This window comes from Callithrix jacchus, chromosome 5 (genome assembly GCF_049354715.1).
Source record: "Callithrix jacchus isolate 240 chromosome 5, calJac240_pri, whole genome shotgun sequence".
Taxonomy (NCBI): domain Eukaryota; kingdom Metazoa; phylum Chordata; class Mammalia; order Primates; family Cebidae; genus Callithrix; species Callithrix jacchus.
Genome location: NC_133506.1, coordinates 45,457,989 through 45,483,367, shown reverse-complemented (window position 1 = coordinate 45,483,367; position 25,379 = coordinate 45,457,989). Strand labels below are relative to the sequence as shown.

Below are 25,379 nucleotides of genomic sequence, written 5' to 3'. Positions count from 1 at the left end.
TAGATATACTTACTGGTATGTCAATTCCCTGAGGTCAGAAGGTTTTGTCCATTTTGTTTACTGCTGTATCTTCAGCTTCCAAAACAATGCCTAGTGCATGCTAGGTAATTACATAAATAGTTGTTAAATAAATATGAAACTGATATTGAATCCTCTCATATATATATATATATATATATATATATATATATATATATATATATATATGTTTGAGACAGAGTTTGCTCTGTCACCTAGGCTGGAGTGCAGTGGCATGATTTTGGCTCACTGCAACCTCCGATTCCTGGGTTCAAGCAATTCTCCTGCCTCATCCTCTCGAGTAGCTGGGATTACAGGTGCTCACCACCACGCCTGGCTAACTTTTGTATTTTTAGTAGATATGAGATTTCATCATGTTTGCCAGGCTGGTCTTGAATTCCTGACCTCAGGTAATCCGTCCACCTCAGCCTCCCAAAGTTCTGGGATTACAGGCACGAGCCACTGAACCCAGTCTATTTATTTTTATTTTTATTTTTGAGACAGAGTCCCACTCTGTTGTTCAGGCTGAAGGGCAGTGGTGTGATCTTGGCTCATTGCAACCTCCACCTCCCAGGTTCAAACAATTCTCCTTTTTTTTTCTTTTTTTTCCATATTACTATTAATTATTGGTCCCCTATCAAGTGATTCTCCAGCCTCAGATTCCTCAGTAGCTGGGATTACAGGCGCCCGCCATCACACCTGGCTAATTTTTGTATTTTTAGTAAAGATGGGGTTCCACCTTGTTGGCCAGGCCGATCTCAAACTCCTGACCTCAGGTGGTCTGCCTGCCTGGCTTGGCCTGCCTAGCCCAAAATATATTTTTAATTAAAATAATATCAAGAGCCAGGCGCGGTGGCTCATGCCTGTAATCCTAGCACTTTGGGAGGCTGAGGTGGGTGGATCACCTGAGGTCAAGAGTTCAAGACCAGCCTGGCCATCATGGTGAAACCCCATCTTTAAAAAAAAAGCAATATCAAGGTGCCATTTAATGCAACTAGTATATGTTTATATATGATAAATTGATGCTTTTGGAAAGTAGGGTGACCAACTGTCCAGGTTTGCCTGGGAGTAAGGGGTTTCCCAGGATGTGAGACTTTCAGTCAAAGCGGGGAAAGTCCCCAGCAAACCAGGATAAGTCAGTTGCCCTGCCGGAAAGATTTCTGAGAATCTGGTACCAGTGGTTCCTATTAGAAAGGGAAACTGGCCTGGGCATGGTCGCTCACACCTGTAATCCCAGCACTTAGAGAGGCTAAGGCAGGTGGATCACTTGAGCCCAGGAATTTGAGACCAGCCTTGGCAACATGGCAAGACCCTGTCTCTATATTATATGAAAAGAAAAGAAAAAAACAACAAGAGGGAAACTAGGGGACGGGGTCTTAGGTTCTGGGCCTGGAGAGACTTGTCCTTCTGTTTCCTCTTGTGTTGTCTAAATATTTATATCAAGTTCACGCACACTTTTTAACTAAAAATTAGGGGCCAGGTGAGGTGGGTCGCATCTGTAATCCCAGCACTTTGGGAGGCTAAGGCAAGAGAATTGCTTGGAGCCCAAGAGTTTGAGACCAGCCTGGGCAAATAGCAAGACCTTATCTCTACAAAAAATACAAAAATTATCTGGGCATGGTGGCATGCACCTGTGGGCCCAGCACCTTGGGAGGCTGAGGAGGACTGCTTGATCCCAGGATGTTGAGGCTGCAATGAGCCATGGCTGTGCTACTGCACTCCAGCCTGGGTGACTTTCTTTTTCTCTTAAAAAAAAAGAAAAAATAAACAAACAGTGGTGCATCAAGAATAGTTAAGAGGAGGCCGGGTGCAGTGGCTCACGCCTGTAATCCCAGCACTTTGGGAGGCCGAGGTGGGTGGATCATGAGGTCAGGAGCTTGAGACCAGCCTGGCCAACATGGTGAAACCCTGTCTCTACTAAAAATAGAAAACTTAGCCAGGCATGGTGGTGGGTGCCTGTAATCCCAGCTATTCAGGAAGCTGAGACAGGAGAATTTCTTGAACCCGGGAGGCGGAGGTTGCAGCTAGTGAAGACCGGGCCACTGCACCCCAGCCTGGGCGACAAAGCAAAAGTCTCAAAAAAAAAAAGTTAAAACGAATCAGAAATAACTTCAGCCCTCAAGTCATGTAACTCTCAGAAGTCAGGGTTCTATCAGCCTCAGGCCACATGTAAAATTTATTGCTATAGTTATCTAAATTAGGCATAATTTACCTCATCATGTATTGCTACATTTTTAAACCCGTGGGCAGATAATTTAATCTCAATTTCAGCTGGTTCTTCGAGATTGCCAAACTGTAAAGAGCCAGGAAGGATTCCTACTGACACCACCAGGGGGCGTGTGAGCATATCACAGACTCACCTGGCCCTGGGAAGAGAACACCCGCTCCTATATTCTTTCCAGTTTCCTAAGTATTTCCTGCCTCTGCTTATCATGGCTTACTGCACATTGCCTGAAAACAAAAATCAGAAAAGACAGAGTCTTGTGAGAAAACACTGAACAACAAAGACAGAGTCTTGGCTTAAAAGGAGTCTTAACAGGGGAGACACTGGCATGTAAATATTCATTCAACCAAAAACCCTGTGTACTAAGTGTCCTGTCTCCTGCTAGATGTTGGAAATGTAACTGTGAATGACTCAGACTCAAACAGGAAAGCCACACGGGGATGATCACATAAAAATGCTGCCTCCTGGGCCCGGCGCGGTGGCTCAAGCCTGTAATCCCAGCACTTTGGAAGGCCGAGGCGGGTGGATCACGAGGTCAACAGATCGAGACCATCCTGGTCAACATGGTGAAACTCCGTCTCTACTAAAAATACAAAAAAATTAGCTGGGCACGGTGGCGCGTGCCTGTAATCCCAGCTACTCAGGAGGCTGAGGCAGGAGAATTGCCTGAACCCAGGAGGGGGAGGTTGAGGTGAGCCGAGATCGCGCCACTGCACTCCAGCCTGGGTAACAAGAGCAAAACTCCGTCTCAAAAAATAAAATGCTACCTCCTGGCCAGGCGCAGTGGCTCAAGCCTGTAATCCCAGCACTTTGGGAGGCAAAGGCAGGCAGATCACTTGAGGTCAGGAGTTTGAGACCCTCCTGGCCAAGATGGTGAAAAATATAAAAATTAGCCGGGCGTGGTGGCGCACACCTATAGTCCCAGCTACTTGGGAGGCTGAGGCAGTAGAATCGCTTGAACACAGGAGACGGAGCTTGCAGTGAGTTAAGACTGTACCACTACACTCCAGCTTGGTCGACAGAATGAGACTCTGTCTCAAAAAAATTTTTTTTAATCTGCCTCCAGAAAATTGCATTTTATCTGTTCTCCCACCAGCTCATAGCATTTTACAATTTCTATTATATCAAGGGTCAGCCACATAATGAGGTAAAAACAATAATGATCTCATAATATCTGACAAGAACTACAACCAAATAATGAATATTAACAAGAAGAGATTGAAATAGGGGATTTAAATCCACCTTCATCTACAATAAACTGCACCTCATACGTACATTGTGACTTGAGACATTGGCTAAGGATAGAACAAAGTCATCACGATTAACAAGACATTTCAAAACTAAGCATTCACACAGAAACAGAATTTCCAGGCCGGGTGCCACTGCACCCAGGATTACGGCTTATTCCTGTAATCCCAGCACTTTGGGAGGCCGAGGTAGGCAGATCACAAGGTCAGGAGATCGAGACCATCCTGGCAAACATGGTGAAATCCTGTCTCTACTACAAATACAAAAAATAGCTGGGTGTGGTGGTGGGCGCCTGTAATCCTAGCTACTCGGGAGGGGCTGAGGCAGGAGATTCACTTGAATCCAGGAGGCAGAGATTTCAGTGAGCCAAGACAGCGCCACTGCACTCTAGCCTGGTGGCAGAGTGAGATCTCAAAAAAAAAAAAGAAGAATTTCCAAATCATTTGGTAAATGTGTGTTTAATTATATTAGAAACTGCCAAACTAAACCATTTTCCAAATATTTCCCATGACCACTAACAAGGTATGAGTTGCTCCACATCCTCACCAACATCTGGTTTTCAGACACTTTTAGCCATTCTAGTGAGTGTGTAGTGGTATCGTGCAGTTTTAGTTTTCATAATGATTAATGATGTTGAGCACCTCTTCATTTGCTTATTGGCAAGTTGTATGTTTCCCTCTGTCAAGTGTCTATCCAGATCATTGGTTATTTATTGATTTTGAGATGGAGTCTCCCTCTGTTGCCCAGGCTGGAGTGCCGTGGTGCAATGTCTGCTCGCTTCAACCTTCGCTTCCTGGGTTCAAACAATTCTCCAGCCTCAGCCTCCCTAGTAGCTGGGATTTCAGGTGTGAGCCACTATATCCAGCTAATCTTTTTGTATTTTTAGTAGAGACAGGGTTTTACTATGTTGGCCAGGCTGGTCTCAAACTCCTTACCTCAAATGATCTGGCTGCCTCGGCTTCCCAAAGTGCTGGGATTACAGGCATGAGCTACTGGCCTGGCCCCCAGCCAAAAAGTTTTTTATTGTGATAACATACATAACATAAAAATTACTGTTTTAAACACCTTAAAACGTATAATTTAGTGGCATCAATTATATTCACCATGTTGTGCAACCATCACTTCTGTTTCCAAAATGTTTTCAGCAACCTAAACAGAAACTGCGTCTATTAAGCAATAGCTCCCATTCCTCCTCCCCAGCCACGGATGATCTCCCTAATCCTTTTTCTGTCTCTATGAATTCGCCTATTACAGACATCTCATGTAAGTGGAAGCACACATTCGTCCTTTTGTGACTGGCTTCTCTCACTTAACATAACGTTTTTAAGGTTTATTCATGATGTAGCCTTGGAATTTCTTCCTTTTTTAAGGCTGAATAATATTCCATTGTATGAATATACCACATTTTGTTTATTCACTCATCTGTCAACAAACACTTGGGTCTTTTCTACCTTTTGGCTAATGTGAATAATACTGCAATGAACACTGATGTACAAGTGTCTTATTTTCGATTCTTTCAGGCATATGCCTAGGAGTAGAATTGCTGAGTTATATGGTCATTCTGTGTTTAACTTTTTGAGGAACTGCCAGACTGTTCTTTATAGCGGCTGTACCATTTTACATTTCCACCAGCAAGTACAAGTGTTCCATTCTTCACATCCTTGCCAGCGTTTGCTATTTTCCTATAGCCACACTAGAGGGTTTGAAGTGGAATCTCACTGTGGTTTTGATTTACATTTCCCTAATGATTAGTGATGGCACACATCTTTTCATGTCCTTATTGGCCATCTGTATATCTTTTTTGGGGGGGGGAATGGAGTTTCGCTGTTGTTACCCAGGCTGGAGTGCAATGGCGCGATCTCGGCTCAGCCCAACCTCCACCTCCTGGGTTCAGGCAATTCTCCTGCCTCAGCCTCCCAAGTAGCTGGTAATACAGGCGTGCGCCACCATGCCCAGCTAATTTTTGTTTTTGTTTTTGTTTTGAGACGAAGTTTCGCTGTTGTTACCCAGACTGGAGTGCAATGGCGTGGTCTCCACTCACCGCAACCTCCACCTTCTGGGTTCAAGCAATTCTCCTGCCTCAGCCTCCCAAGTAGCTGGGAATACAGGTGCGCACCACCATGCCCAGCTAATTTTTGTATTTTTAGTAGAGATGGGGTTTCACCTTGTTGACCAGGATGGTCTCGATCTCTTGACCTCGTGATCCACCCACCTCGGCCTCCCAAAGTGCTGGGATTAAAGGCCTGAGCCACTGTGCCCCGCCCCTATCTTCTTCTTATTATTCTTTTTTGAGACACAGTCTCACTCTGTTGCCTAGGCAGGAGTGCAGTGGCTGGATCTCAGCTCACTACAACCTCTGCCTCCCAGGTTCAAGTGATTCTCTGCTTTAGCCTCCCAAGTAGCTGGGATTACAGACACCCACCACCGCCCCTGGCTAATTTTTGTATTTTTAGTAAAGACAAGGTTTCACCATATTGACCAAGCTGGTCTTGAACTCTTGAGCTCGTGATCTGCCTGCCTCAGCGGCCCAAAGCGCTAGGATTACAGGTGTGAGCCACTGTACCCGATATGTTTATATCTTCTTTGGAGAAATGTCTATTCAAGTCTTCTGCCCATTTTTAATTTTATTTATTCATTTATTTATTTTGAGACAGAATCTCACTCTGTTGCGAAGGCTGGAGTGCAGTGGTGAGATCTTGGCTCACTGCAACCTCCTAGGTTCAAGTGATTCTTCCACCTCAGCCTCCACAGTAGCTGGGATATACCCCTGCCACCATACCCAGCTAATCTTTGTATTTTATTTTATTTTATTTATTTACTTATTTTCTTTCTTTCTTTTTTTAAGATGGGGTTTCACCATGTTGGTCAGGCTGGTCTTGAACTCCCAACCTCAGGTGATCCACCTGCCTTGGTCTCCAAAGCGCTTGGATTACAGGCGTTAGCCACCACGCCTGGCCAATTTTATTTATTTTTTGAGACAGAGTTTCACTCTTGTCACCCAGGCTGGAGTGCAATGAGGCAATCTCGGCTCACTGCCTCCACCTTATAGGTTCAAGAGATTCTCCTGCCTCAGCCTCCCAAGTAGTTGGATTGCAGGTGCCAGCCATCACACCTGGCTAATTTTTGTTTTTTTAGTAGAGACGGGGTTTCACCATGTTGGCCAGGCTGGTCTTGAACTCCTGACCTCAGGTGATCTGCCCGCCTCAGCCTCCCAAAGTGCTGGATTACAGGCATGAGCCACCGTGCCTGGCCAATTTTTGCATTTTTATTGCTCCATGTTGGCCAGGCTGGTCTTGAATTCCTGAGCTCAAATGATCTGCCCTCTTTGGCCTCTGAAAGTGCTGGAATTACAGGTGTGAGCCACCGTGCCCAGCCACCTTTGCCCATTTTTAAATTAGGTTGTCTATTTGCTGTTGAGTTATAGAAATTCTTTACATATTCTGGATATTACACAATGTTACTTTTTTTAAGAAACATTATTATTATTAGAGATGGGGTCTCACTCTGTTGCCGAGGTTGGAGTGCAGCGCCGCCATCATAGTTCGCTCTAATCTCAAACTCTCCGGCTCAAGAGATTCTCCCACCTCAGCCTCCCCAGTAGCTAGGACTACAGGCACATGCCACATGTCTACCTAATTTTTAGAATTTTTTGGAGAGATGGAGCTTTACTATGTAGCCTAGGCTGGTCTCCAACTCCTAGCCTCAAGCAATCCTCCAGCCTTGGCCATCCAAAGCGTGGAGATTACAGGCGTGAGCCATGGCCCCTGGCCGAAATCCTACTCCTTTGAGCAGCGTAAATGCAAGGTGCCAAGGACTGACCATAATGAGATAAGTCCAATCATGTTCCCCATTGATGTGAGGCTGACTCTACACCCCAGCCTGGCAAGCCCTGTGGCCAAGTCAATCATACCTAGCTAGTGTTGAATGCTCATTCTGCACTTGGCATCGTCTATCTAATCTCTCAATAATCTTCAGTGGTACTATTAACCCCATTTTACTGATAAGGAAATAGAAGCAGGCCCAGAGAGGTTAGATAGCTTGTCTAAGGTCACACAGATGGAAAGTGGCAGGGCTGGGATCTGAGCTCAATCTTTCGGCTCCAGAGCCTACTTTGACTTCTGGCCCAGGGATAATGTTGCTATGTAATGAGGACACCTCTCTGTGGCTTTCCTTTGCTTACTTCAAGGGAGAGGGAAGGACAAAGATACTTGCTTCCAGCAAGCAGTCTTCCGAAAACCCAATAGCCATTTTTTTTTTTTTGCAATGGGGTCTCGCTCTGTTGCCCAGGCTGAAATGCAGTGGTGCGATCTCAGCTCACTGCAACCTCTTCAGGTTCAAGCGATTCTCCTGTCTCACCCTCCCAAGTAGCTGGGACTACAGGTATGCACCACCATGCCGGGTTAATTTTAGTGTTTTTACTAGAGATGGTGTTTCACCATGTTGGCCAGGCTGGTCTTGAACTCCTGACCTCAAGTGACCCACCCACTTCGACCTCCACAAGTGCTGGGATTACACTCATGAGCCATTGTGCCCAGCCCTGGAATCCCGTACTTTAAGAGACTGTTATAGTACACACTCAGAGCTCAGAACCTCGGTGTTACTGTCTACAGGTGCAATTAAGAATCATCAGGAAGAAATGCTGAGTTGCCCACATCCAACCCCATGAACTGTGTCTCCTTAGAGCTGGGCTAGGCTGGGTGGATCCTGCTAATTACAGCGCTCAGCCAGCTGCCTCACCTTTGGACTCGTGGGTTGCTCCTGCTGCAGACATGAAAACTTTAAAGTGACTGGCAGTTGGGTTTATATTTAGGGGAAAGGGGGGAGAAAACCGTTCTTACTGATTGTGAAGAAGCTTGACAGTGCCAGCTTTCAGTTCAAGACATGCCTTCTTCAGAGTTACAAACCTCCCCCAAACCCTGCCTCTACCGTGGGAGGTCAGAATGAATTCTGAGCTTTGGGAGCCAGATGGAATCTGTAGCACCCAGCAAATTCATGTGGGACAACAAGAATCCTAATCATGGATAACATTTGCTGCAGGCAGGCTCACTCCCTTCCAGGCACTGGGGAACTTCTTTTTTTTTTTTGAGACAAAGCCTCACTCTGTCCCCTAGGCTGGAGTGCAGTGGCACGATCTCTGCTCACTGCAACCTCTGACTCCCCGGTTCAATCAATTCTTCTGCCTCAGCCTCTCAAGTAGCTGGGACTATAAGCACACGCCACCACGCCTGACACATTTTTGTATTTTCAGTAGAGAGGGGGGTTTCACCATATTGGCCAGGCTGGTCTTGAACTCCTGACCTCGTGTTCTGTCTTCCTCAGCCTCCCAAAGTGCTGGGATTACAGGCATGAGCCACCGTGCCCAGCCAACACTGGGGGAACTTCTTTGCACATGTTTTCCCATTCAATATGCAAAATAACCTTATGAAAAAGGTACTATGATCAGCTCCATTTTACATGTGGGGAAACTGAGACTTAGAAAGATGATAAGGCTGGGCACAGTGGCTCATGCCGGTAATCTCAGCACTTTGGGAGGCCAAGGCAGGTGAATTGCTTGAACTCAGGAGTTCAAGACCAGCCTGGGCAACATGACCAAACCCGTCTCTACAAAAAATACAAGGGCGTGGTGGCGCACACCTGTAGTCCCTGCTAGCTACTTGGGAAGCTGAGGTGGGAGGGTCACTTGAGCCTGGGAGGTGGAGGTTGCAGTGAGCTGAGATGGCACCACTGCACTCTAGCCTGAGCAACAGAGAGATACCATTTCTTAAAAAAAAAAAAAAAAAAAAAAAAAATTCCCCAGGCAAGCAGTCTGATTCTGTATCATAGCCCTGAAGATAAGGTGTCTGACAACACAATAAAAATTATGCTCTTAAATCAGAGTGGGGATCCTGGAAAAAAAAAAAACAGTTGGGAAGTAAGAGCTAGTAGTTAGCAAACTGCATCATTTCATTCAGTCAAGAGGAATGTAATAAGCAGCTACTATGGATAAAGTCCCTCTCTAGGCTTCAAAACCTGTAAACGGATTGAGTCATGACAGCTAATACTAACTGAGTCATTGCCATCTCATTTAACCTGTATTTTGGTAGGTACTATTGTTATCATCCCCATCTCACAGATGAAGAAACTGAAACACAGGCTGGGTGCAGTGACTCACACCTATAATCCCAGCACTTTGGGAGGCCAAGGCTGGGGATCATGATGTCATGAGATCGAGACCATCCTGGCCAACAAAGTGAAACTCCCATCTCTACTAAAAATACAAAAAAAATTAGCCAGGTGTGGTGACTTCTATCCTGAATTCTCGGGTTTTATTCGTCTTACTCGTATGTTAGGGATATTCTCTTTCTGATAAGGAGACTGGATGCTCTGTGAGGGCAGGAACTGTGTCTGTCTCACAGTTATGCCCTTTATTTATGTACTTTTTTAATTCTTTCTTTTCCCTGGGCCACTAGCCGCCCTCTGACTCCAGTTATGCCCTTTAAACCTGACATCAGGCTGGGCGTGGTGACTCATGCCTATCATCCCAGCACCTTGGAAAGCCAAGGTGGGAGGATCACTTAAGCCCAGGAGTTCAAGACCAGCCTTGGCAAAACTGCAAGACCCTACCTCTACAAAACAGTTAACAAAATCAGTTGAATGTGGTGGTGTGCACCTGTGGTCCCCGCCATGCAGGAGGCTAAGGTGGGAGGATCACTTGAGCCTAGGAGGTTGAGGCTACAGTGAGCTATGATTATGCCACTACACTCCAGACAGGGGGGACAGAGTGAGACCCTGACTCAATTAAAAAAAATCTGACATTAAATCTGGCACATGGTAGGCATTCAGTGAAAATTCTGATCAGAAACAAATTATGTTGAACACTCTATCGTGCACTAGGTGGTGCATAGATGCCAGGTAGAAGTGAGATAATTGTGAACAAAACAGACATAGTTTTGTCCCCATGGAGTTCACTGACTTCTGGGGGAGAAAGATATCAATAAAGATCACATAAACGTGTATTTGTGGAATGAAAGACAGATATCTGTATCTGTCTCTAGCTGACTTTGTTTTTTGTTTGTTTTTATTTTGTTGATTTTTTTTTTTTTTTTTGAGATGGAGTTTTGCTCTTGTTGCCCAGGCTGGAGTGCAATGACACAATCTCAGCTCACTGCAACCTCCACCTCTTGGGTTCAAGCCATTCTCCTGCCTCAGCCTCCCAAGTAGCTGGGATTACAGGCACCTGCCACCATGCCCAGCTAATTTTTGTATTTTAGTAGAGATGGTGTTTCACCATGTTGGTCAGGCTGGTTTCAAACTACTGATCTCAGGTGATCCACCCGCCTCGGCCTCCCAAAGTGCTGGGATTACATGATAGAAGATGGTGAATGATATGAGAGGGGCATAGAGTTCAGAGTGTAGAGTGGTGACCTCTGACAGGGTAAATTAAGGATAGCCTCCAGGACGAGGTAGCATTTGAGCTGGGCTTTGAGTGACTTGGACATGCAAGGATGTCCAGCTTTCCTCCCAGCTGGAGTAAAGGGAGCAATCAAAGGCAAGGACCTGAAGTCAAAAACTCAGCTACCTGCAGCCAGGTGCAGTGGCTCATGCCTGTAGTCCCAGCACTTTGGGAGGCTGAGGCGGATGGATCACCTGAGGTCAGGAGTTCGAGACCAGTGTGACCAATATAGTGAAACTCCATCTCTACTAAAACCACAAAAGTAAGCCGGCCTTTGGTGGTGCGTGCCTGCAATCCCAGCTACTCAGGAGGCAGAGGCAGGAGAATTGCTTGAATCCAGGAAGCGGAGGTTGCCGTGAGCTGAGATCGCACCACAGCACTCTAGCGTGGGACACAGAGGGAGACCCGTCTAAAACAGGAGCAACAACAAACTCAGCAAGTTTTTGTTTTGTATATATATGTATATATATATATATAGAGAGAGAGAGAGAGACACCCTTTACATATATATAAAAATATATATATACACCCTTGACTTTATATATATGTTAAATATATATAAAGTCCATATATATAAAGTATATATATGAAGTCAAGTGTGTATATATATTTTTTTTTCCTGAGGGTACATATATATATTTATATATATATTTTTTTTTTCCTAATGGTGTGTATGTGTGTGTGTATATATATATTAGGTACATATACATATTTATATATATATTTTTTTTTCCTAATGGTGTGTGTGTGTATATATATATTAGGTACATATATATATTTATATATTTTTTTTCTAATGTGTATATATATACATACACACCCTTAGAATATATATATGTACCTAATATGTATGTATCTAATATGTATATTCTATATATTAGGTATATTCTATATATTAGGTATAATATTATATATTAGGTACATATATATATTTACACACACACACACACACACACACACCCTTAGAAAATATGTAGTATGGTTGATGTTTTGTTTTTACATCTCACGTTATGTCTCTCTGTTTTTATTCCATGGTGTGTCTTGCACAGTTATGCAGGCTAGCATCACCCTTTTAAAGTGATCTACAGCATTTGCTAGTTTGGATATACCATTACCCCAGTGATGGACATTTAAAATATTTCTCATCATTGCTTTTGCATGAGAAATGATGCAACAGGTCTCCTTGTGCACGTGTGTATTTCTCTCTGGTAGATTGTGAGAAATCCAATTGCTGGGTCATGGGGTAGCTTTTCTCTTTTGCTTTTTGTTTTATACACCTCTGAACTGTTGGAATCATGTGTTACTTTGGTGATGGGAAAAAAACTAAAAAATAGAAAGAGGTAGGTAGATTGTTCGTGTTGTTGGCTCTTTGGAAGTAGAGGTGCCTAATCATTGCCACATGATCCTTATATAATATGCTAATCATTATATAATAAAATCGGGAAAGGATGCTCCTGTCATTTCTACATTTCTCAAGTAGAGAAATCACAGGCCTTCAACTGTGTTTAAAAGATGAGAAACGTGGCCAGGTGCGTTGGCTCAGGCCTGTAATCCCAGCACTTTGGGAGGCTGAGGCAAGCAGATCCTGAGGTCAAGAGATCGGGACCATCCTGCCCGATCTTTAGTGGAGACGGTGAAACCCTGTCTCCACTAAAAATACGAAAATTAGCTGGGCATGGTGGCGTGCACCTGTAGTCCCAGCTACTAGGGAGGCTGAAGTAGGAGAATCCCTTGAACTCTGGAGGCGGAGATTGCAGTGAGCCAAGATTGTGGCACTGCACTCCAGCCTGGTGATGGAGTGAGACACCGTCTCAAAAAAAGAGAGAGAGAAACGTGACTCTCTTTGGAGACTCTGGGTCTTTTCTGATAGTAGATGTCACCAAGTTTCAATGACCAGGGTTTCCTACTGGTAAAGCCCTTTTTCAAAATCTTTGTTTCTCTTTTGGCTTTCACAGTTCCAAGGAGCTGTAAGGGACTTTTTTTGCAGTCCCACGTGAAAATGCAATACTGTAAAAGCTACCAAACCAGGGTGCTGAGTTGCTGTAAAGGCAGACTTAAGGTGGGACAGTTTGTCTCAGATGGAATTCCTGTGAACATCATCACCTTGCAGATAAAAGAGGAACTTAAACACGAGCTGATAAAGAACACAGAGACTCTGAGAGGCGCTCAGGCAGCGACAGGTAAACACAGTAACTCCACTGTTGGGACAGCAGATTGCTGGTTCTCCAAACGTTTCCCAGTATTATGTCACCGACTCTTCACACAAGCCCCACTGGTTTTAGCTAGGGTCACCAAGACTCAGAGTGAGAATCCTTCATCTGTTGTGTGTCTCCTCGTCAGACATGTGCAGAGCTTGGGGAAAAATAGATGAATAAGAAGCTCAAGGTCTGGTGGGAATGTCAGATTTATATATATACACACACATACACACATATATATAATTTATATCAAAGTGCTGGAATTACAGGTGTGGTGGTGCAATCTCAGCTCACCGCAACCTTTGCCTCCTGGGTTCAAGCGATTCTCCTGCCTTAGCCTCCCGAGAAGCTGGGATTACAGGAATGCGCCACCATGCCCGGCTAATTCTGTATTTTTCGTAGAGACGGGGTTTCTCCATGTTGGTCAGGCTGGTCTCAAACTCCTGACCTCAGGTGATCCGCCCGCCTCGGCCTCCCAAAGTGCTGGGATACAAGCGTGAGCCACCGTCCCGGGCTTTTTTTTTTTTTTTTTAAAGAGACGTGTCCTCGCTATGCTGCCCAGACTGGTCTCAACACCTGGGCTCAAGCGATCCTCCCGCCTCAGTCTCCGACTAGCTGGGACTACAGTCGCGTGCCACCACGCCTGGCTTTATTATTCAATTTTACAGGTAAGAAAGCTGAGGGTCAGAGAAGTTAGGTAACTTGTCTAAGGTCACACAGGTAGTAAGTGGCAACGCTAAAAATGGGATCCACGTTCTCAACTACCGCCCACAGCCCGTAACACGCACAGCCTTCGCAAGGCTGGATTCCAATCAAGAGTGATTTCGCCATCTCACTGGCTCTCTTTTGATTCTCGGTGTATCTGTCTGTAAAATGGGAGCGAGGGATCCGACCGTGAGCCCATGCTCGCTTGTGCGCAGTCAGGAGTGCAGCTCGCGGATCATCTTGATAAGTGGTAAGTCCGGGAAGTGGAGTCCGGGTTCGCGTTTTCAGCGCTCACAGCTCTGAGGTCCCGGCTCCGGAGAGGTTTCCATGACAACCCGGCCAGCCACCATCCAAAGCCCAAGTGGCTTGCGTCACGTCCGGTCTGTTTACTTCTGGGTCCCAGCCTCAGACGCGGCGATGGCTCGTTAGGCTCCAAAGCGCGGTTCCGCGGCTTTCGTCCTCGCTCTTCGGCCCTCCGCTTTGTCCGCCTCTGCCTTATAGTCTCCGCCGGCCGAGGGCATCTATGACTTCCCGGAGCCAGCGCGCAGCCTCGGTCCACCCTCCCTTTGGGCCAGCCTCCTGGTGACGTCACTTCCGGGCAGAGTGTTTCCGGGTCGCTGCTGGCCCCCGGGTACTGATCTCGGTTCCCCTGCAGCCAGCCGGAGCGGCGAGAGCCCAGCGGGGCCGGGCTCCGGCGGCAGCCGCGCCTCCAGCTTGCTTCCCTCAGCCGGGTCGTCCTCGGCTGCAGTGTCAGGGTGAGTGACTGGCGGGCCGCGGGCGGAAACTGCCTCCGGGGCTTCCCCAGGCGGAGGGGGTGCCGGATAACAGCAGGGCTCGGCTGGCCGGGGAGCGGGGTTCCCTCACGGCGGGCAGGGCGACAGGCGGGCCCGCTGTTTCGGCACTCCCGGGACCCCCAGCCTATCTTCAGGATCCCCATTCTCCTGAGAGCTGCCTCGCAAGCTCCTGGGACCCGCCAAGCCACTGCTCAGGGTTGCTCAGGAGGAACACCCCCCTCTTCGGCAACTGGGCAAACAGGAGGACACCCCGATTTCACCACAAGGCAGTTACCGCGCAGGGGTTCCCAGTTCAGGCTCTGGCGGCACACCTGGGTTTGTACTCACTGTGTGACCTTGGATAAGTCACTTCATCTTAAGAGCCTCAGTTGCCTATTTAAGTGTGATTGAACCTGGTTGCTAGGGCTGGAGTGGAGGTGGAATGAGCTCATTCAGGGTCTCTGGCATACAGCAGGCATCTAATAAATGATAGTTCCTGTTACTTCATTCAATTCACGAACCCGTGGGGAAGGCCAGAATTTGAGACTGGGGTGTTTTTCACAACTGACGTGGCCCTCGGAGGCTGTGGGAATGACCCAGCTGGGACTTAGCAACCGCCAGCTTCTGTCCCTGGAGGGAGGGAAACAGCTTCCTTCAGAGCTTCTCCAACAGAGGCAGCTGCCACGAGAGAAGCTTCTTTCAGCACCGCTGAGGTTATTTTCAGAGGTTTGGAAGGCCCCTGCGTGAATTTCTTTGGAATCTAGTAGGAGTGTGGGGACCTTCTGGTGTTTCACAGCCAGTGGAAGGTGCCTTGGATGTGTCTCGGAGCCTCTTGCTTGGATCGAGTGCATTGGAGTGGGTGGGGAGGTGGAGGAGGTTGAACTGACTTCCCCGTCTCCTGTTTGGAGGCTGATGGAGCTAGACTAGGGATGTGTAAACCTGTGGACAGGGGCAATGCACAGACCAAAATAGCTCTGCCTGTGCAGAGGGGGCGCCTTCAAATGCTGGTTGGGGAACATTTCTGCTTGAATGGGCCAGCTGAGGTAAAGCCAAGCTAATGCTTTGCTACTTGGAATCATTTCACTTCCATGCATTGGGATTCTAAAAGAGATACAGATTTCCTCTTAGATGTTTAAAAAATAATAACTAAAGAAGCCACTGCCTCCCTGACTGTGCAGTATCTGTCTTTCCATTGACTTGCTTTTCAAGAGGGCGCCTAGATTGTAGGTGCAGGAGATGCTGACTGGAGCAGTTGACTCGCCTCTGCGTTCAGGATATTCACAGTGCTGGTTCCCCGCCCCCCCCCCACCACCAGACTGGCACTGCTTGGCGTTCCAATCTCTGGGTTGCTCGGAGAAATTAACAGCTTCTGTCGCTGGGCTGTCTTGGTTTCCTGTAACCACAGTGTTTTTGCAGAGAGCGTATTTTGTTGTTCTTGCAGAGTGCTGGGAATAAATTGCTGGCTCGGCTGTGCTCAGAAAAAACACTAGCTATGACCAGCGACAAGGCATCTTGTATTCTCAGAAAATGTTTTCAGCAGGGATGATGTCAGCTGCTTCACCACTGGCCGATGTCTCTGGCCAGCCTCTCTCCCGGGCCCTTGAGCTTACATCATATAGAGATTGGCTCTCCTAGCCCCATTCCGTGTGGGAAGATGGGAATTTTGCTACTACAGAAATTTTTGTAACTCAACTCTGTTCGCACCACCATAAGGCATTCTAACTTACCCAAACACTTGGGAGTAGAGCTGTCCAGCAGATGTAGCAGGATAGCTTTGCACGAGTCGGAGTTTTGGCATTAGACCTAGGTCTAGAACCCAGACTACTGCTTCCTAGCCTTATGACTTAGGGTAAATGAGTTGGCCTTTCTGATCCTCAGTTTCCTCTTTAACCTTGAGAGTATCCTGTGGATTTCATTGATTTTTCACAGAGCAGTTAGCAGAGAGTACCATACAGTAATTCCTTGGTAAATGGTACTGATGTAACAATAAATAAGTGAGATAAATTGGTGAAAGCCCAGGCGTCAGGGCCTGCCAACAAGAGTTCAGATTCCAGCTCTGACCCTTTCTAACTCTGTTAGGCAGGTTGCTTTAACAGGGCAAGCCTTGTTTTCCTTAGAGTTGTGAGAATTAAATGGGTTGATGTGGGTAAAGTGGAAAGCCCAATGCTTAGTACATAGTAGGACCTCAGTAATTGTCAGTCTCCTTCCTTCCTTTCCTTACTGACTGAGATAGGGCCTCGCTCTGTCACCCAGGTTGGAGTGCAGTGGCACCATCATAGCTCACTGCAGCCTCACTCCTGGGCTCAGTGGATCCCCCCACCTCAGTCTGCCAAGTAGCAAGCCCACAGGTGCATGTCACCATACCCACCTAACTAAAAAAAAAGGTTTTTTGTAGAGATGGAGTCTAGCTGTGTTGTCCAGGATTGTCTTGCCCTTAATTATCTTTTAGCTTTTACTTTCTTCCGCCTTTCCCCTCACCTTCCCAGGTTGGTTTGAGATTCTTTTAAGATAGGCTTCCCGTCCTTGTTGTTAGGATTTTGAACAAGGGCTGTTTGGATCCCTTTCTCTTATTTATTGTTTTTTCAGCAACAAACAAGGATGTAGACCGTGGTGCAATTATAGAGGAGCAGACGCTGCGCTGGGCTTGAGACTGGCTGACTTTGTAAAAAAACTCCGTCTCGGCCGGGCACGGTGGCTCACGCCTATAATCCCAGCACTTTGGGAGGCGGAGGCGGGTGGATCACGAGGTCAAGTGATCGAGACCATCCTGGTCAACAAGGTGAAACCCCGTCTCTAATAAAACAAAAATTTGCTGGGCGTGGTGGTGCCTGCCTGTAATCCCAGCTACTCAGGAGACTGAGGCAGGAGAATTGCTTGAACCCAGGAGGCAGAGGTTGCAGTGAGCCGAGATCGTGACATTGCACTCCAGTCTGGGTAACAACAGCGAAACTCCATCTCAAAAAAAAAAAAATCAGTCTCTTTGATTAAGGCTGACTTCTTGGAGAAAAATTACAGCAGTGTTTGGAAGCTTAATGTCCCTGTGTTTCAGTGGTTCTCAAACTACAGACCCTGGGGCCAGAGGCGTGATGGCAGCTTCTCTTAGATAAGTCAAGAATGGTAAATGCATGTGCAAGTATCCTCTCCAGTGTTGCAATACATTTTTTTTTTTTTTTTTTTTTTGAGATGGAGTTTCTACTCTGTTGCCCAGGCTGGAGTGCAGTGGCATGATCTCGGCTCACTGCAACCTCCGCCTCCTGGTTTCAAGCGATTCTCCTGCCTCAGCCTCCTGAGTAGCTGGGATTACAGACATGTACCACCATGCCTGGCTAATTTTTGTATCTTTAGTAGAGACAGGGTTTCACTGTGTGGGCCAACCTCCCAACCTCAGGTGATCCATCTGCTTTTAGCTCCCAGACTGCTAGGATTACAGTTGCGAGCCACTATGCCCAGCCTACATTTTAATTTTTTTAAGAGAATATACATTTTAAATTGTTTATTTTTTATGGACAAAACAATATGAACGTAGAGCACATCCATACTTTGATACTAGGTGGTACGCTCTTCCAGCTGGATTTGCAGGCAGGATGTGTCTCCTTCATTGCTGTCCTCTACCCTGCCTTCCCTGTTCCCCCCTTGGGTCCAGCTCAGGCAGAAGGTGGGGGCTGTAGAAATGTTTGTTGGACATAGGAATTATGGGGTGGTGAGAGGAACACAGGCTCCCAGTCAGAAGGCCAGGCTTGGATTATTGGGTCCATTTTCTCTAACCTGGAGCTACTTGTACCTCATGCCATCTTTCTGAGCCTGTTTCTTTGCTCTCCAGCTGATCTCCCAGGATTCTTGGGAGGTACCAATGAGAAACTGAGGTGGGAGCATCATGAATGCTGACGTCCTTTGCAGCACCCATTTCACCTACTTGATCAAGCACCTGCTGTGTGGCTGGCTCTGTGTTAGGCATCGTGGTGAACAACACAGACATGGTCCTTGCCTTTATGGAGCTTACCAGGGAGGGTGGGGGGACAAAGAGAGGAAGCTAGTAAATGAATAAAGTCGACAGTTGCAGATTGCGGATATCTTAGGAGAATGTGATTATGCGGAACTGGGAAGGTGAGATGGGGCGATTCCTCAGGGGGCTGATGTTTGGGCTAAGGCCTGAGTGATGAGAATTTTCATGAGGCAGAATTTTATCCTAAGTGCATTTTGTTTTCTTTTATAAAGACAGGGTATTGCTGTGTTGCCCAGGCTGGTCTCAAACTCCTGGCCTCGAACAGTCTGCCTGCTGTTCCATTCCAAAGTTTAGGAATGACAGGCGTGAGCCCCTGTGCCTGGCCCCTAAGTGAATGTGTTTGTCCCCTGAGCTCCTCAGGCTTGCTTGTCGCTGTAGCACTGGGCTCCCTCAGCAGCGCAGTGTGTTGGAGACAGTGGCTTCTCTGTGTCCCTAGTTTTAATACACATCTCACCTCTCGCAGCAGTAGTCATACCCCCATGAGTCTCCTCCTGGGGACAAAAACTGTGGAGGAGCCAGACTACTGGCTCATTGAGATGAGGATGATTTTGTTGACCTCATGATAGTTGCGGGGCTCATAGGACCTTCTGAGCCGAAAACAGGTCTCTAAAGGACTCCACACGCCAGTCCCAGTCCTGCTGCAGCTTCCATCTCAGCCCCTTGCCATCTTCCACAGTCAGCAGATGTGGAAGCACCCAGGTCACCTTACTGAGCAAGATGGTCACAGTCCTGCACCCACGGAGCTTCTGGGAAGGAGGCAGGACTAGAGCATGTGAAAATGCACATCTGCCACCCAGTCAGAGATACTGGCTCTGCTCAGAGAAGGCCTGGCTGCTTAGGGGTACAGCACCTTCAGACAACAGCAGCAGCTACGGAGGGCGTCCCGGAGCGGCTCTCAGAGCAGCTTCGTACCCCAGTCATACATGATCCTCTCACCAGCTCTGGACAGACGCGCTATTATTAGCCCCCTTTTCTAGATGAGAAAACCAACACCCAGGGAGGTGGAGCAATTTGCCAAGTCACCTGGAGAAGTGGCCCTGGCCTTGCTCGCAGGCACTTGGCCTTGGACCCCGTGTCCGTGGCCCTGCACGTGTTGTTTCCCCTGGCCCTGGCAGTGTCCCTCCATGAATCCGGATTCGCTTCCAGCATCATGGCCACAAGAATATTGCTGGATCTGGGCCTGTTCTACTAACAAGTGGCTAAGCAGATGACAAGATTGTATGAAGCCTGTGTTCCAGCTCAGAACATTCTATCCTCTCCCAACAGGGGGCTGCAGAGCACTCTTGTGATAAAGGGGATGCAGGCTGTCAAAGGCCGGTAGCAACACTCCAGGGGCTGGCAGCCACAGTGGCCTCTTTTTAAAACTGTAAAGAAGACCGCATCCCTCTCCCCTTGCTGCAGACGCTTCAGTGGCTTCACGCAGCTCTTTGTATAAAATACCAAATTCTGAGTATGCTCTTGCAGCCTTGGGGCTGAGGGTCCTGCTGATGCTGGCAGCTGTCTCTCCTCACACCCCTGCCCTCGAGGCCTTGGCTTCACTGGCTGCAGCTCTGCTCCTGTGCCAAGCTTCCTGCCTCAGGAAAGCAGGGTGTGGTGGGAAAGGGCATGGACTTTGGAGCCAGATTGCCTGGGTTCTGAGTTCAGCTCTTCTGCCTCCTAAGAGTTCTGTAACCTTGGGCAGTTTCTTTCTTTTCCTTAAAAAATTTTTTTGTATTTTTGTAGAGACGTGGTTTCACCATGTTTCCCAGGCTGGGCTTGCGCTCCTGGACTGAAGCCATCCTCTCTCCTCAGCCCCTCAAAGTTCAGAAATTACAGGTGTGAGCCACCATGCCTGGCCTGTCTTGAGCTGATTCTAATGTTTGTGTCTCAGTTTGCACATGGATCCACTGGGGCTAACTCTCTCCCAGGATTAAGAAGAGGAAGTGAGGCTGGGTATGGGGGCTCATGCCTGGAATCCTGGCACTTTGGAAGGCCAAGTCCAGTGGATCACTTCAGGTCAGGAGTTCGAGACCAGCCTGGCCAACATGGTGAAACCCCGTCTTGACTAAAAAATACAAAAATTTCCCAGGTGTGCTGGCGGGCACCTGTAATCCCAGCTACTTGGGAGGCTGGGGCAGGAGAATCACTTGAACCCAGGAGGTAGACGTTACAGTGAGTTGAGAGTGCACCACTTGCACTCCAGCCTGGGCAACAGGGCAAGGCTGCATCTCAAAAAAAAAGAATGAGTGAGTATGAAGTTCATCACAAATCTGGAGCATCTGGTAGTGCTAGCTCAGGGCCTTCCTCTGCTGCCACTCCTTCCCCGGCCTCTTGGTCTGGCAAACTCCTCATCCTTCAGGTCTGCTGCTGTCTCAAGGGGATGTTCCTAAACTCCCCCTTGCCCAAGGAAACCAGGACAGGAGCCCCTGCTGTACTCATCCTAACTTCTCTTTCAGGAATATTAACCGTATTTTTCATTTGCAAGCACAGCAAAGTCAAGGTCCATCTCTCTGGCTTCTGCTGTAACCCTGCTTGTAGTACATGCTCTGTAATGTGTTGAACCAGCGAGCGCTGCTGCTAGGTCCCAGTGTAGCCCAGGCCAGTTCTGCTGTTCGTTTTGCCGCAGTGGCCAGGAGCTGAAGCACAGCCCATTTCGAGGAATGACATGCTTCTTTTTTTTTTTTGAGACGGAGTTACCCAGGCTGGAGTGCAATGGCGTGATCTCGGCTCACTGCAACCTCCGCCTCCTGGGTTCAAGCAATTCTCCTGCCTCAGCCTCCCGAGTAGCTGGGACTACAGGCGCGTGCCATCAGGCCCAGCTAATTTTTATATTTTTAGTAGAGACGGGGTTTCACCTTGTTGACCAGGATGGTCTCGATTTCTTGACCTCGTGATCCACCCGCCTCGGCCTCCCAAAGTGCTGGGATTATAGGCGTGAGCCACCGCGCCTGGCCCATGACATACTTCTTGTTCATCTCCTTCCAGAGCACTCCACTGGTCCAGGCAGCAACATGTCCGTGCTTTTAGTGATGTCCCTGCCTCTAATCCAGAAGCCATGGAGGAGATAAGGTAGCCCCCCTCAATCGGATGGGGAAGCCCAGTTCAATGGATACAAAATACAAGGATGACTTATTTCGGAAGTACGTGCAGTTCCATGAGGGCAAAGTGGATACCACCCCCAGCAAGCAGTGGCCTGGCAGTGATGAGTACCTGCGGGTGGCAGCCTCGTCCCTGCTCAGCCTGTCCAAGGTGGATCCCTTTTATCGATTCCGGCTGATCCAGTTCTACGAGGTGGTGGAGAGCTCCCTGCGCTCACTCAGCTCCTCCAGCCTGCGGGCTCTGCACGGCGCCTTCAGCATGCTGGAGACAGTGGGCATCAACCTCTTCTTATACCCATGGAAGAAGGAATTCAGAAGCATCAAGGTGAGGTCCTGAAGCAGCCTCCATACAGGCCGTTCTCCTCTCTTCCTCTCCTGGCAGTTGCTCCTGAGAGGGACTGCACCTTTCCTGGGCTCTGCACCTTCCCTGTCCCTCCAGCATCATGTCTGAACCAGTTCTGGGCCTGGCTGCCACACCTTAAGCAGAGAACTTGGGAAGGCAGGGGCAGCCAGGTTATGCAGGATCTGTAGCCCAGGGCAAGGCTTGGATTTCTTCTGAGTAGGCCGGAAAGGAGGCAGTGTGGGATCTGGCTTGCCTCTGAAGAGGGTCATTCTGGCTGTGGTATGGGAAAGAGACTCTAGAGGGGTGGAAGGGTGAGGTAGGAGGGGTGGGGAGAGCAGTTAGGAAGCTTTCAGCGGTCCCAGCAAGCTGTGGGGTGCTCTGGACTAAGTGGTAATAGTAGGGGAGGAGGGGGGAATTGAGAGAGGGGATCCTGAATCAGACCACACAGAGATGGCAGAGGAGGGCTGTCACTTAGCCAGGCTCTCCCGTCTGCGGTGTTATTCAGAACCTTGTGGAAATGCCAGAGAGGAATGTTCTGATTGTCACCGCTTTCTGCCTATAACCCCACCCCTTTATTCAGCCGTGTTTGCCCTGGCTTCCTCTTCATATGGAGCAGAGCCTTCACGCCCCACTAGAAGGCAAGAGGTTTTTGCTCCCTGTGTTTAAGAAAGGAGCCACTGGGTCATTTCCTTGCACAACTCCTGAGTGCTTAGCAAGCCCCAGCCCCTGCCTCCCCTTTCTCCTGCAGGGTGAAGCTGTCCAGATCCTGCCCTGCCCTGCCCTGCCCTCTCCCCACCGTGCCACTTCAGAGCTGGACATCCTTTGCTTTGACATAGTCTCTGTCTTGTGTCTCCGAGAGAAAAGCCCACCTCTCTTTTCTACTCCCTTCCTTCTAGACCTACACGGGCCCTTTTGTTTATTACGTCAAGTCAACATTACTGGAAGAGGACATCCGAGCCATCCTGAGCTGCATGGGCTACGCGCCTGAGCTGGGCACCGCATACAAGCTCAGAGAGCTCGTGGAGACCCTCCAGGTTAAGATGGTCTCCTTTGAACTCTTTCTGGCCAAAGTTGAGTGTGAGCAGATGCTCGAAATCCACTCACAAGTGAAGGACAAGGGCTACTCCGAGCTGGACATTGTGAGTGAGCGCAAGAGCAGCACGGAGGACATGCATGGCTGCTTGGATGCCCTGCGGCGGCGGGCAGAGGGCCGGGAGCACCTGACGGCCTCCATGGCACGGGTGGCGCTCCAGAAGTCAGCCAGCGAGCGGGCGGCCAAGGACTACTACAAGCCCCGAGTGACCAAGCCCTCGAGGTCTGTGGATGCCTACGACAGCTACTGGGAGAGCCGGAAGCCGCCCCTGAAGGCCTCATTGAGCCTTAGGAAGGAGCCTGTGGCAGTGGACGTGGGAGACGACCTCAAGGATGAGATCATCCGCCCGTCCCCCTCACTGTTGACCATGGCCGCCTCCCCCCATGGCAGCCCGGATGCCCTTCCACCTGCCTCCCCGAGCAACGGCCCAGCCCTGCTGCGCGGTACCTACTTCTCCACTCAGGATGACGTGGATCTGTACACAGACTCCGAACCCAGGGCCACCTACCGTCGGCAGGACGCTCTGCGGCCGGACGTGTGGCTGCTCAGAAACGACGCCCACCCCCTCTACCACAAGCGCTCGCCCCCTGCCAAAGAGTCCGCCCTCTCCAAGTGCCAAAGCTGCGGGCTGTCCTGCAGCTCCTCCCTCTGCCAGCGCTGTGACAGCCTGCTCACCTGTCCTCCAGCTTCCAAGCCCAGCGCCTTCCCCAGCAAGGCCTCCACCCACGACAGCCTGGCCCACGGGGCCTCTCTGCGGGAGAAGTACCCAGGCCAGACTCAGGGCCTCGACCGCCTCCCACACCTTCACTCCAAACCCAAGCCCTCCACTACGGCCACTTCCCGCTGTGGCTTCTGCAACCGCCCAGGTGCCACCAACACCTGCACCCAGTGTTCAAAAGTCTCCTGCGACGCCTGCCTCAGTGCTTACCATTATGACCCCTGCTACAAAAAGAGTGAGCTGCACAAGTTCATGCCCAACAACCAGCTGAACTACAAGTCCACCCAGTTCTCCCACCTCGTGTACAGATAGACTCGGCCTCGCCCCTTCCAGCTCCAAGGGCTACACTACCCACCTTTCGGGTTTCCCGGTGAAGAAGTATTCACGCATTGATCTCAGAGGCGGGGGCCTGCACTTGACCATGTAGGTGGCAGAGATCGTGGGCTGGCTGTGTCCACGTGGGAGTTCACTTAGCAACTCCGATGTTTCAACCAATGGCTGCTTTGTTGTCTGACAAGGGAGAAGGTGGCACTTCCTTTCAGATTCATTTTGCTAATCTCTCCACTCCCTGTTCAGTTGGTTCTGTTTTTTTTTTTTTTTTTTTTTTGGTTTTGTTTTGTTTTTTCCTTTAAAGAGGATTTCTATCTCTGGGACCCTCACCACACCTACCACTCCCATTGCAAAGCCAACTTGGACTGGGAAGGGCCCTTCAGGTCACCAAGCATCCACCTGGAGCGGCAAGCTAGAGGCCTGTTGGCTTGTGAAATGAGCCCTCCTGCCACACGGGGCCTCTCCCAAAGGCTCATCCCTTGGCCGCCCCCTTCCCAAACACAAGGATCCCCAGCTGGACTCCCCACCCCCTGGCTCTGCCACCTCTCCAGGTGTCAAAGGTGAACTGAGTCCAGTGTTAGCTGAATGTCCTTTTGTAACCACAGTGCAGTCGGCCCCTGGCGTTCGTGAACTTTGCGCTAGCACGTTGAAGTGTGGGCTCCCCCAGCAGAACTGACTCCCTTTCTGTTGTTTGCACATGCCCCTGTTACTGTACTGTCAATAGATATTTTTGAGATTTATTTTTAAATAAATATTCAACTTGCTGTGTGTTTCAACATGGTTAAAAAAATGAATTATGTAGCTATTTATTAAATGCCCTGGGTTCTTTAGTCTTCCAAGGGAGGGCCTGGCGCCCGTTCGTGTTGTATCCTCCACTCACTACAGCCCAAGGGGAGAGGAGAGTTTGGGGCAGGGAGGAACAGACACGAAGCCCCTTTTTCTTGAGCTGGTGGAGAGCCACTGTCTTCCCTGCCGTAACTATCTATACACCTACCTCCAGTGTGCACTTGGGGTGAGCGCAGGTATCGAGGTCTGTGTGCCTGCAGACTGTTGACCTAGTGACAATTCAGGGACCTCACCTGTCGGACCTGTAGCTTGCTGAGCAGGAACCTTGCACTTCACACTTCTTGAGTCTCATTTCAGAAGGAAAATCATTTGGGATTTCTACTGCCCCTCCATCTCAGTCCTCTTCACCGGTTTCCAGGACTCATCTGCAA

General features: G+C 48.7%; 2 protein-coding genes across 3 annotated transcripts; one reads left to right on the top strand and one right to left on the bottom strand.

Moving 5' to 3' along the window:
• On the bottom strand, positions 1-15,848 carry LOC144582499 (uncharacterized). Of its 2 annotated transcripts, none has more exons than XM_078371986.1 (3): positions 14,014-15,848; positions 2,379-2,469; positions 1-100 (listed from the first exon to the last, which is right to left on the bottom strand). In XM_078371986.1, exon 1 carries the CDS (start codon positions 14,760-14,762, stop codon positions 14,061-14,063), a length of 702 nt encoding a protein of 233 aa, XP_078228112.1. In that variant the 5' UTR covers positions 14,763-15,848; the 3' UTR covers positions 1-100; positions 2,379-2,469; positions 14,014-14,060. The 2 variants fall into 2 exon arrangements, with proteins under 2 accessions (XP_078228112.1, XP_078228111.1); XM_078371985.1 differs by having other exon boundaries at positions 4-100; positions 13,909-15,848.
• Positions 14,426-24,925, top strand: SPATA2 (spermatogenesis associated 2). The gene is made up of 3 exons (XM_035298913.3): positions 14,426-14,580; positions 21,566-22,003; positions 22,918-24,925. The coding sequence occupies exons 2-3, from the start codon at positions 21,668-21,670 to the stop codon at positions 24,142-24,144; spliced, it is 1,563 nt and encodes a 520-aa protein (XP_035154804.1). The 5' UTR covers positions 14,426-14,580; positions 21,566-21,667; the 3' UTR covers positions 24,145-24,925.
• Positions 24,926-25,379: the final 454 nt, after the last annotated feature.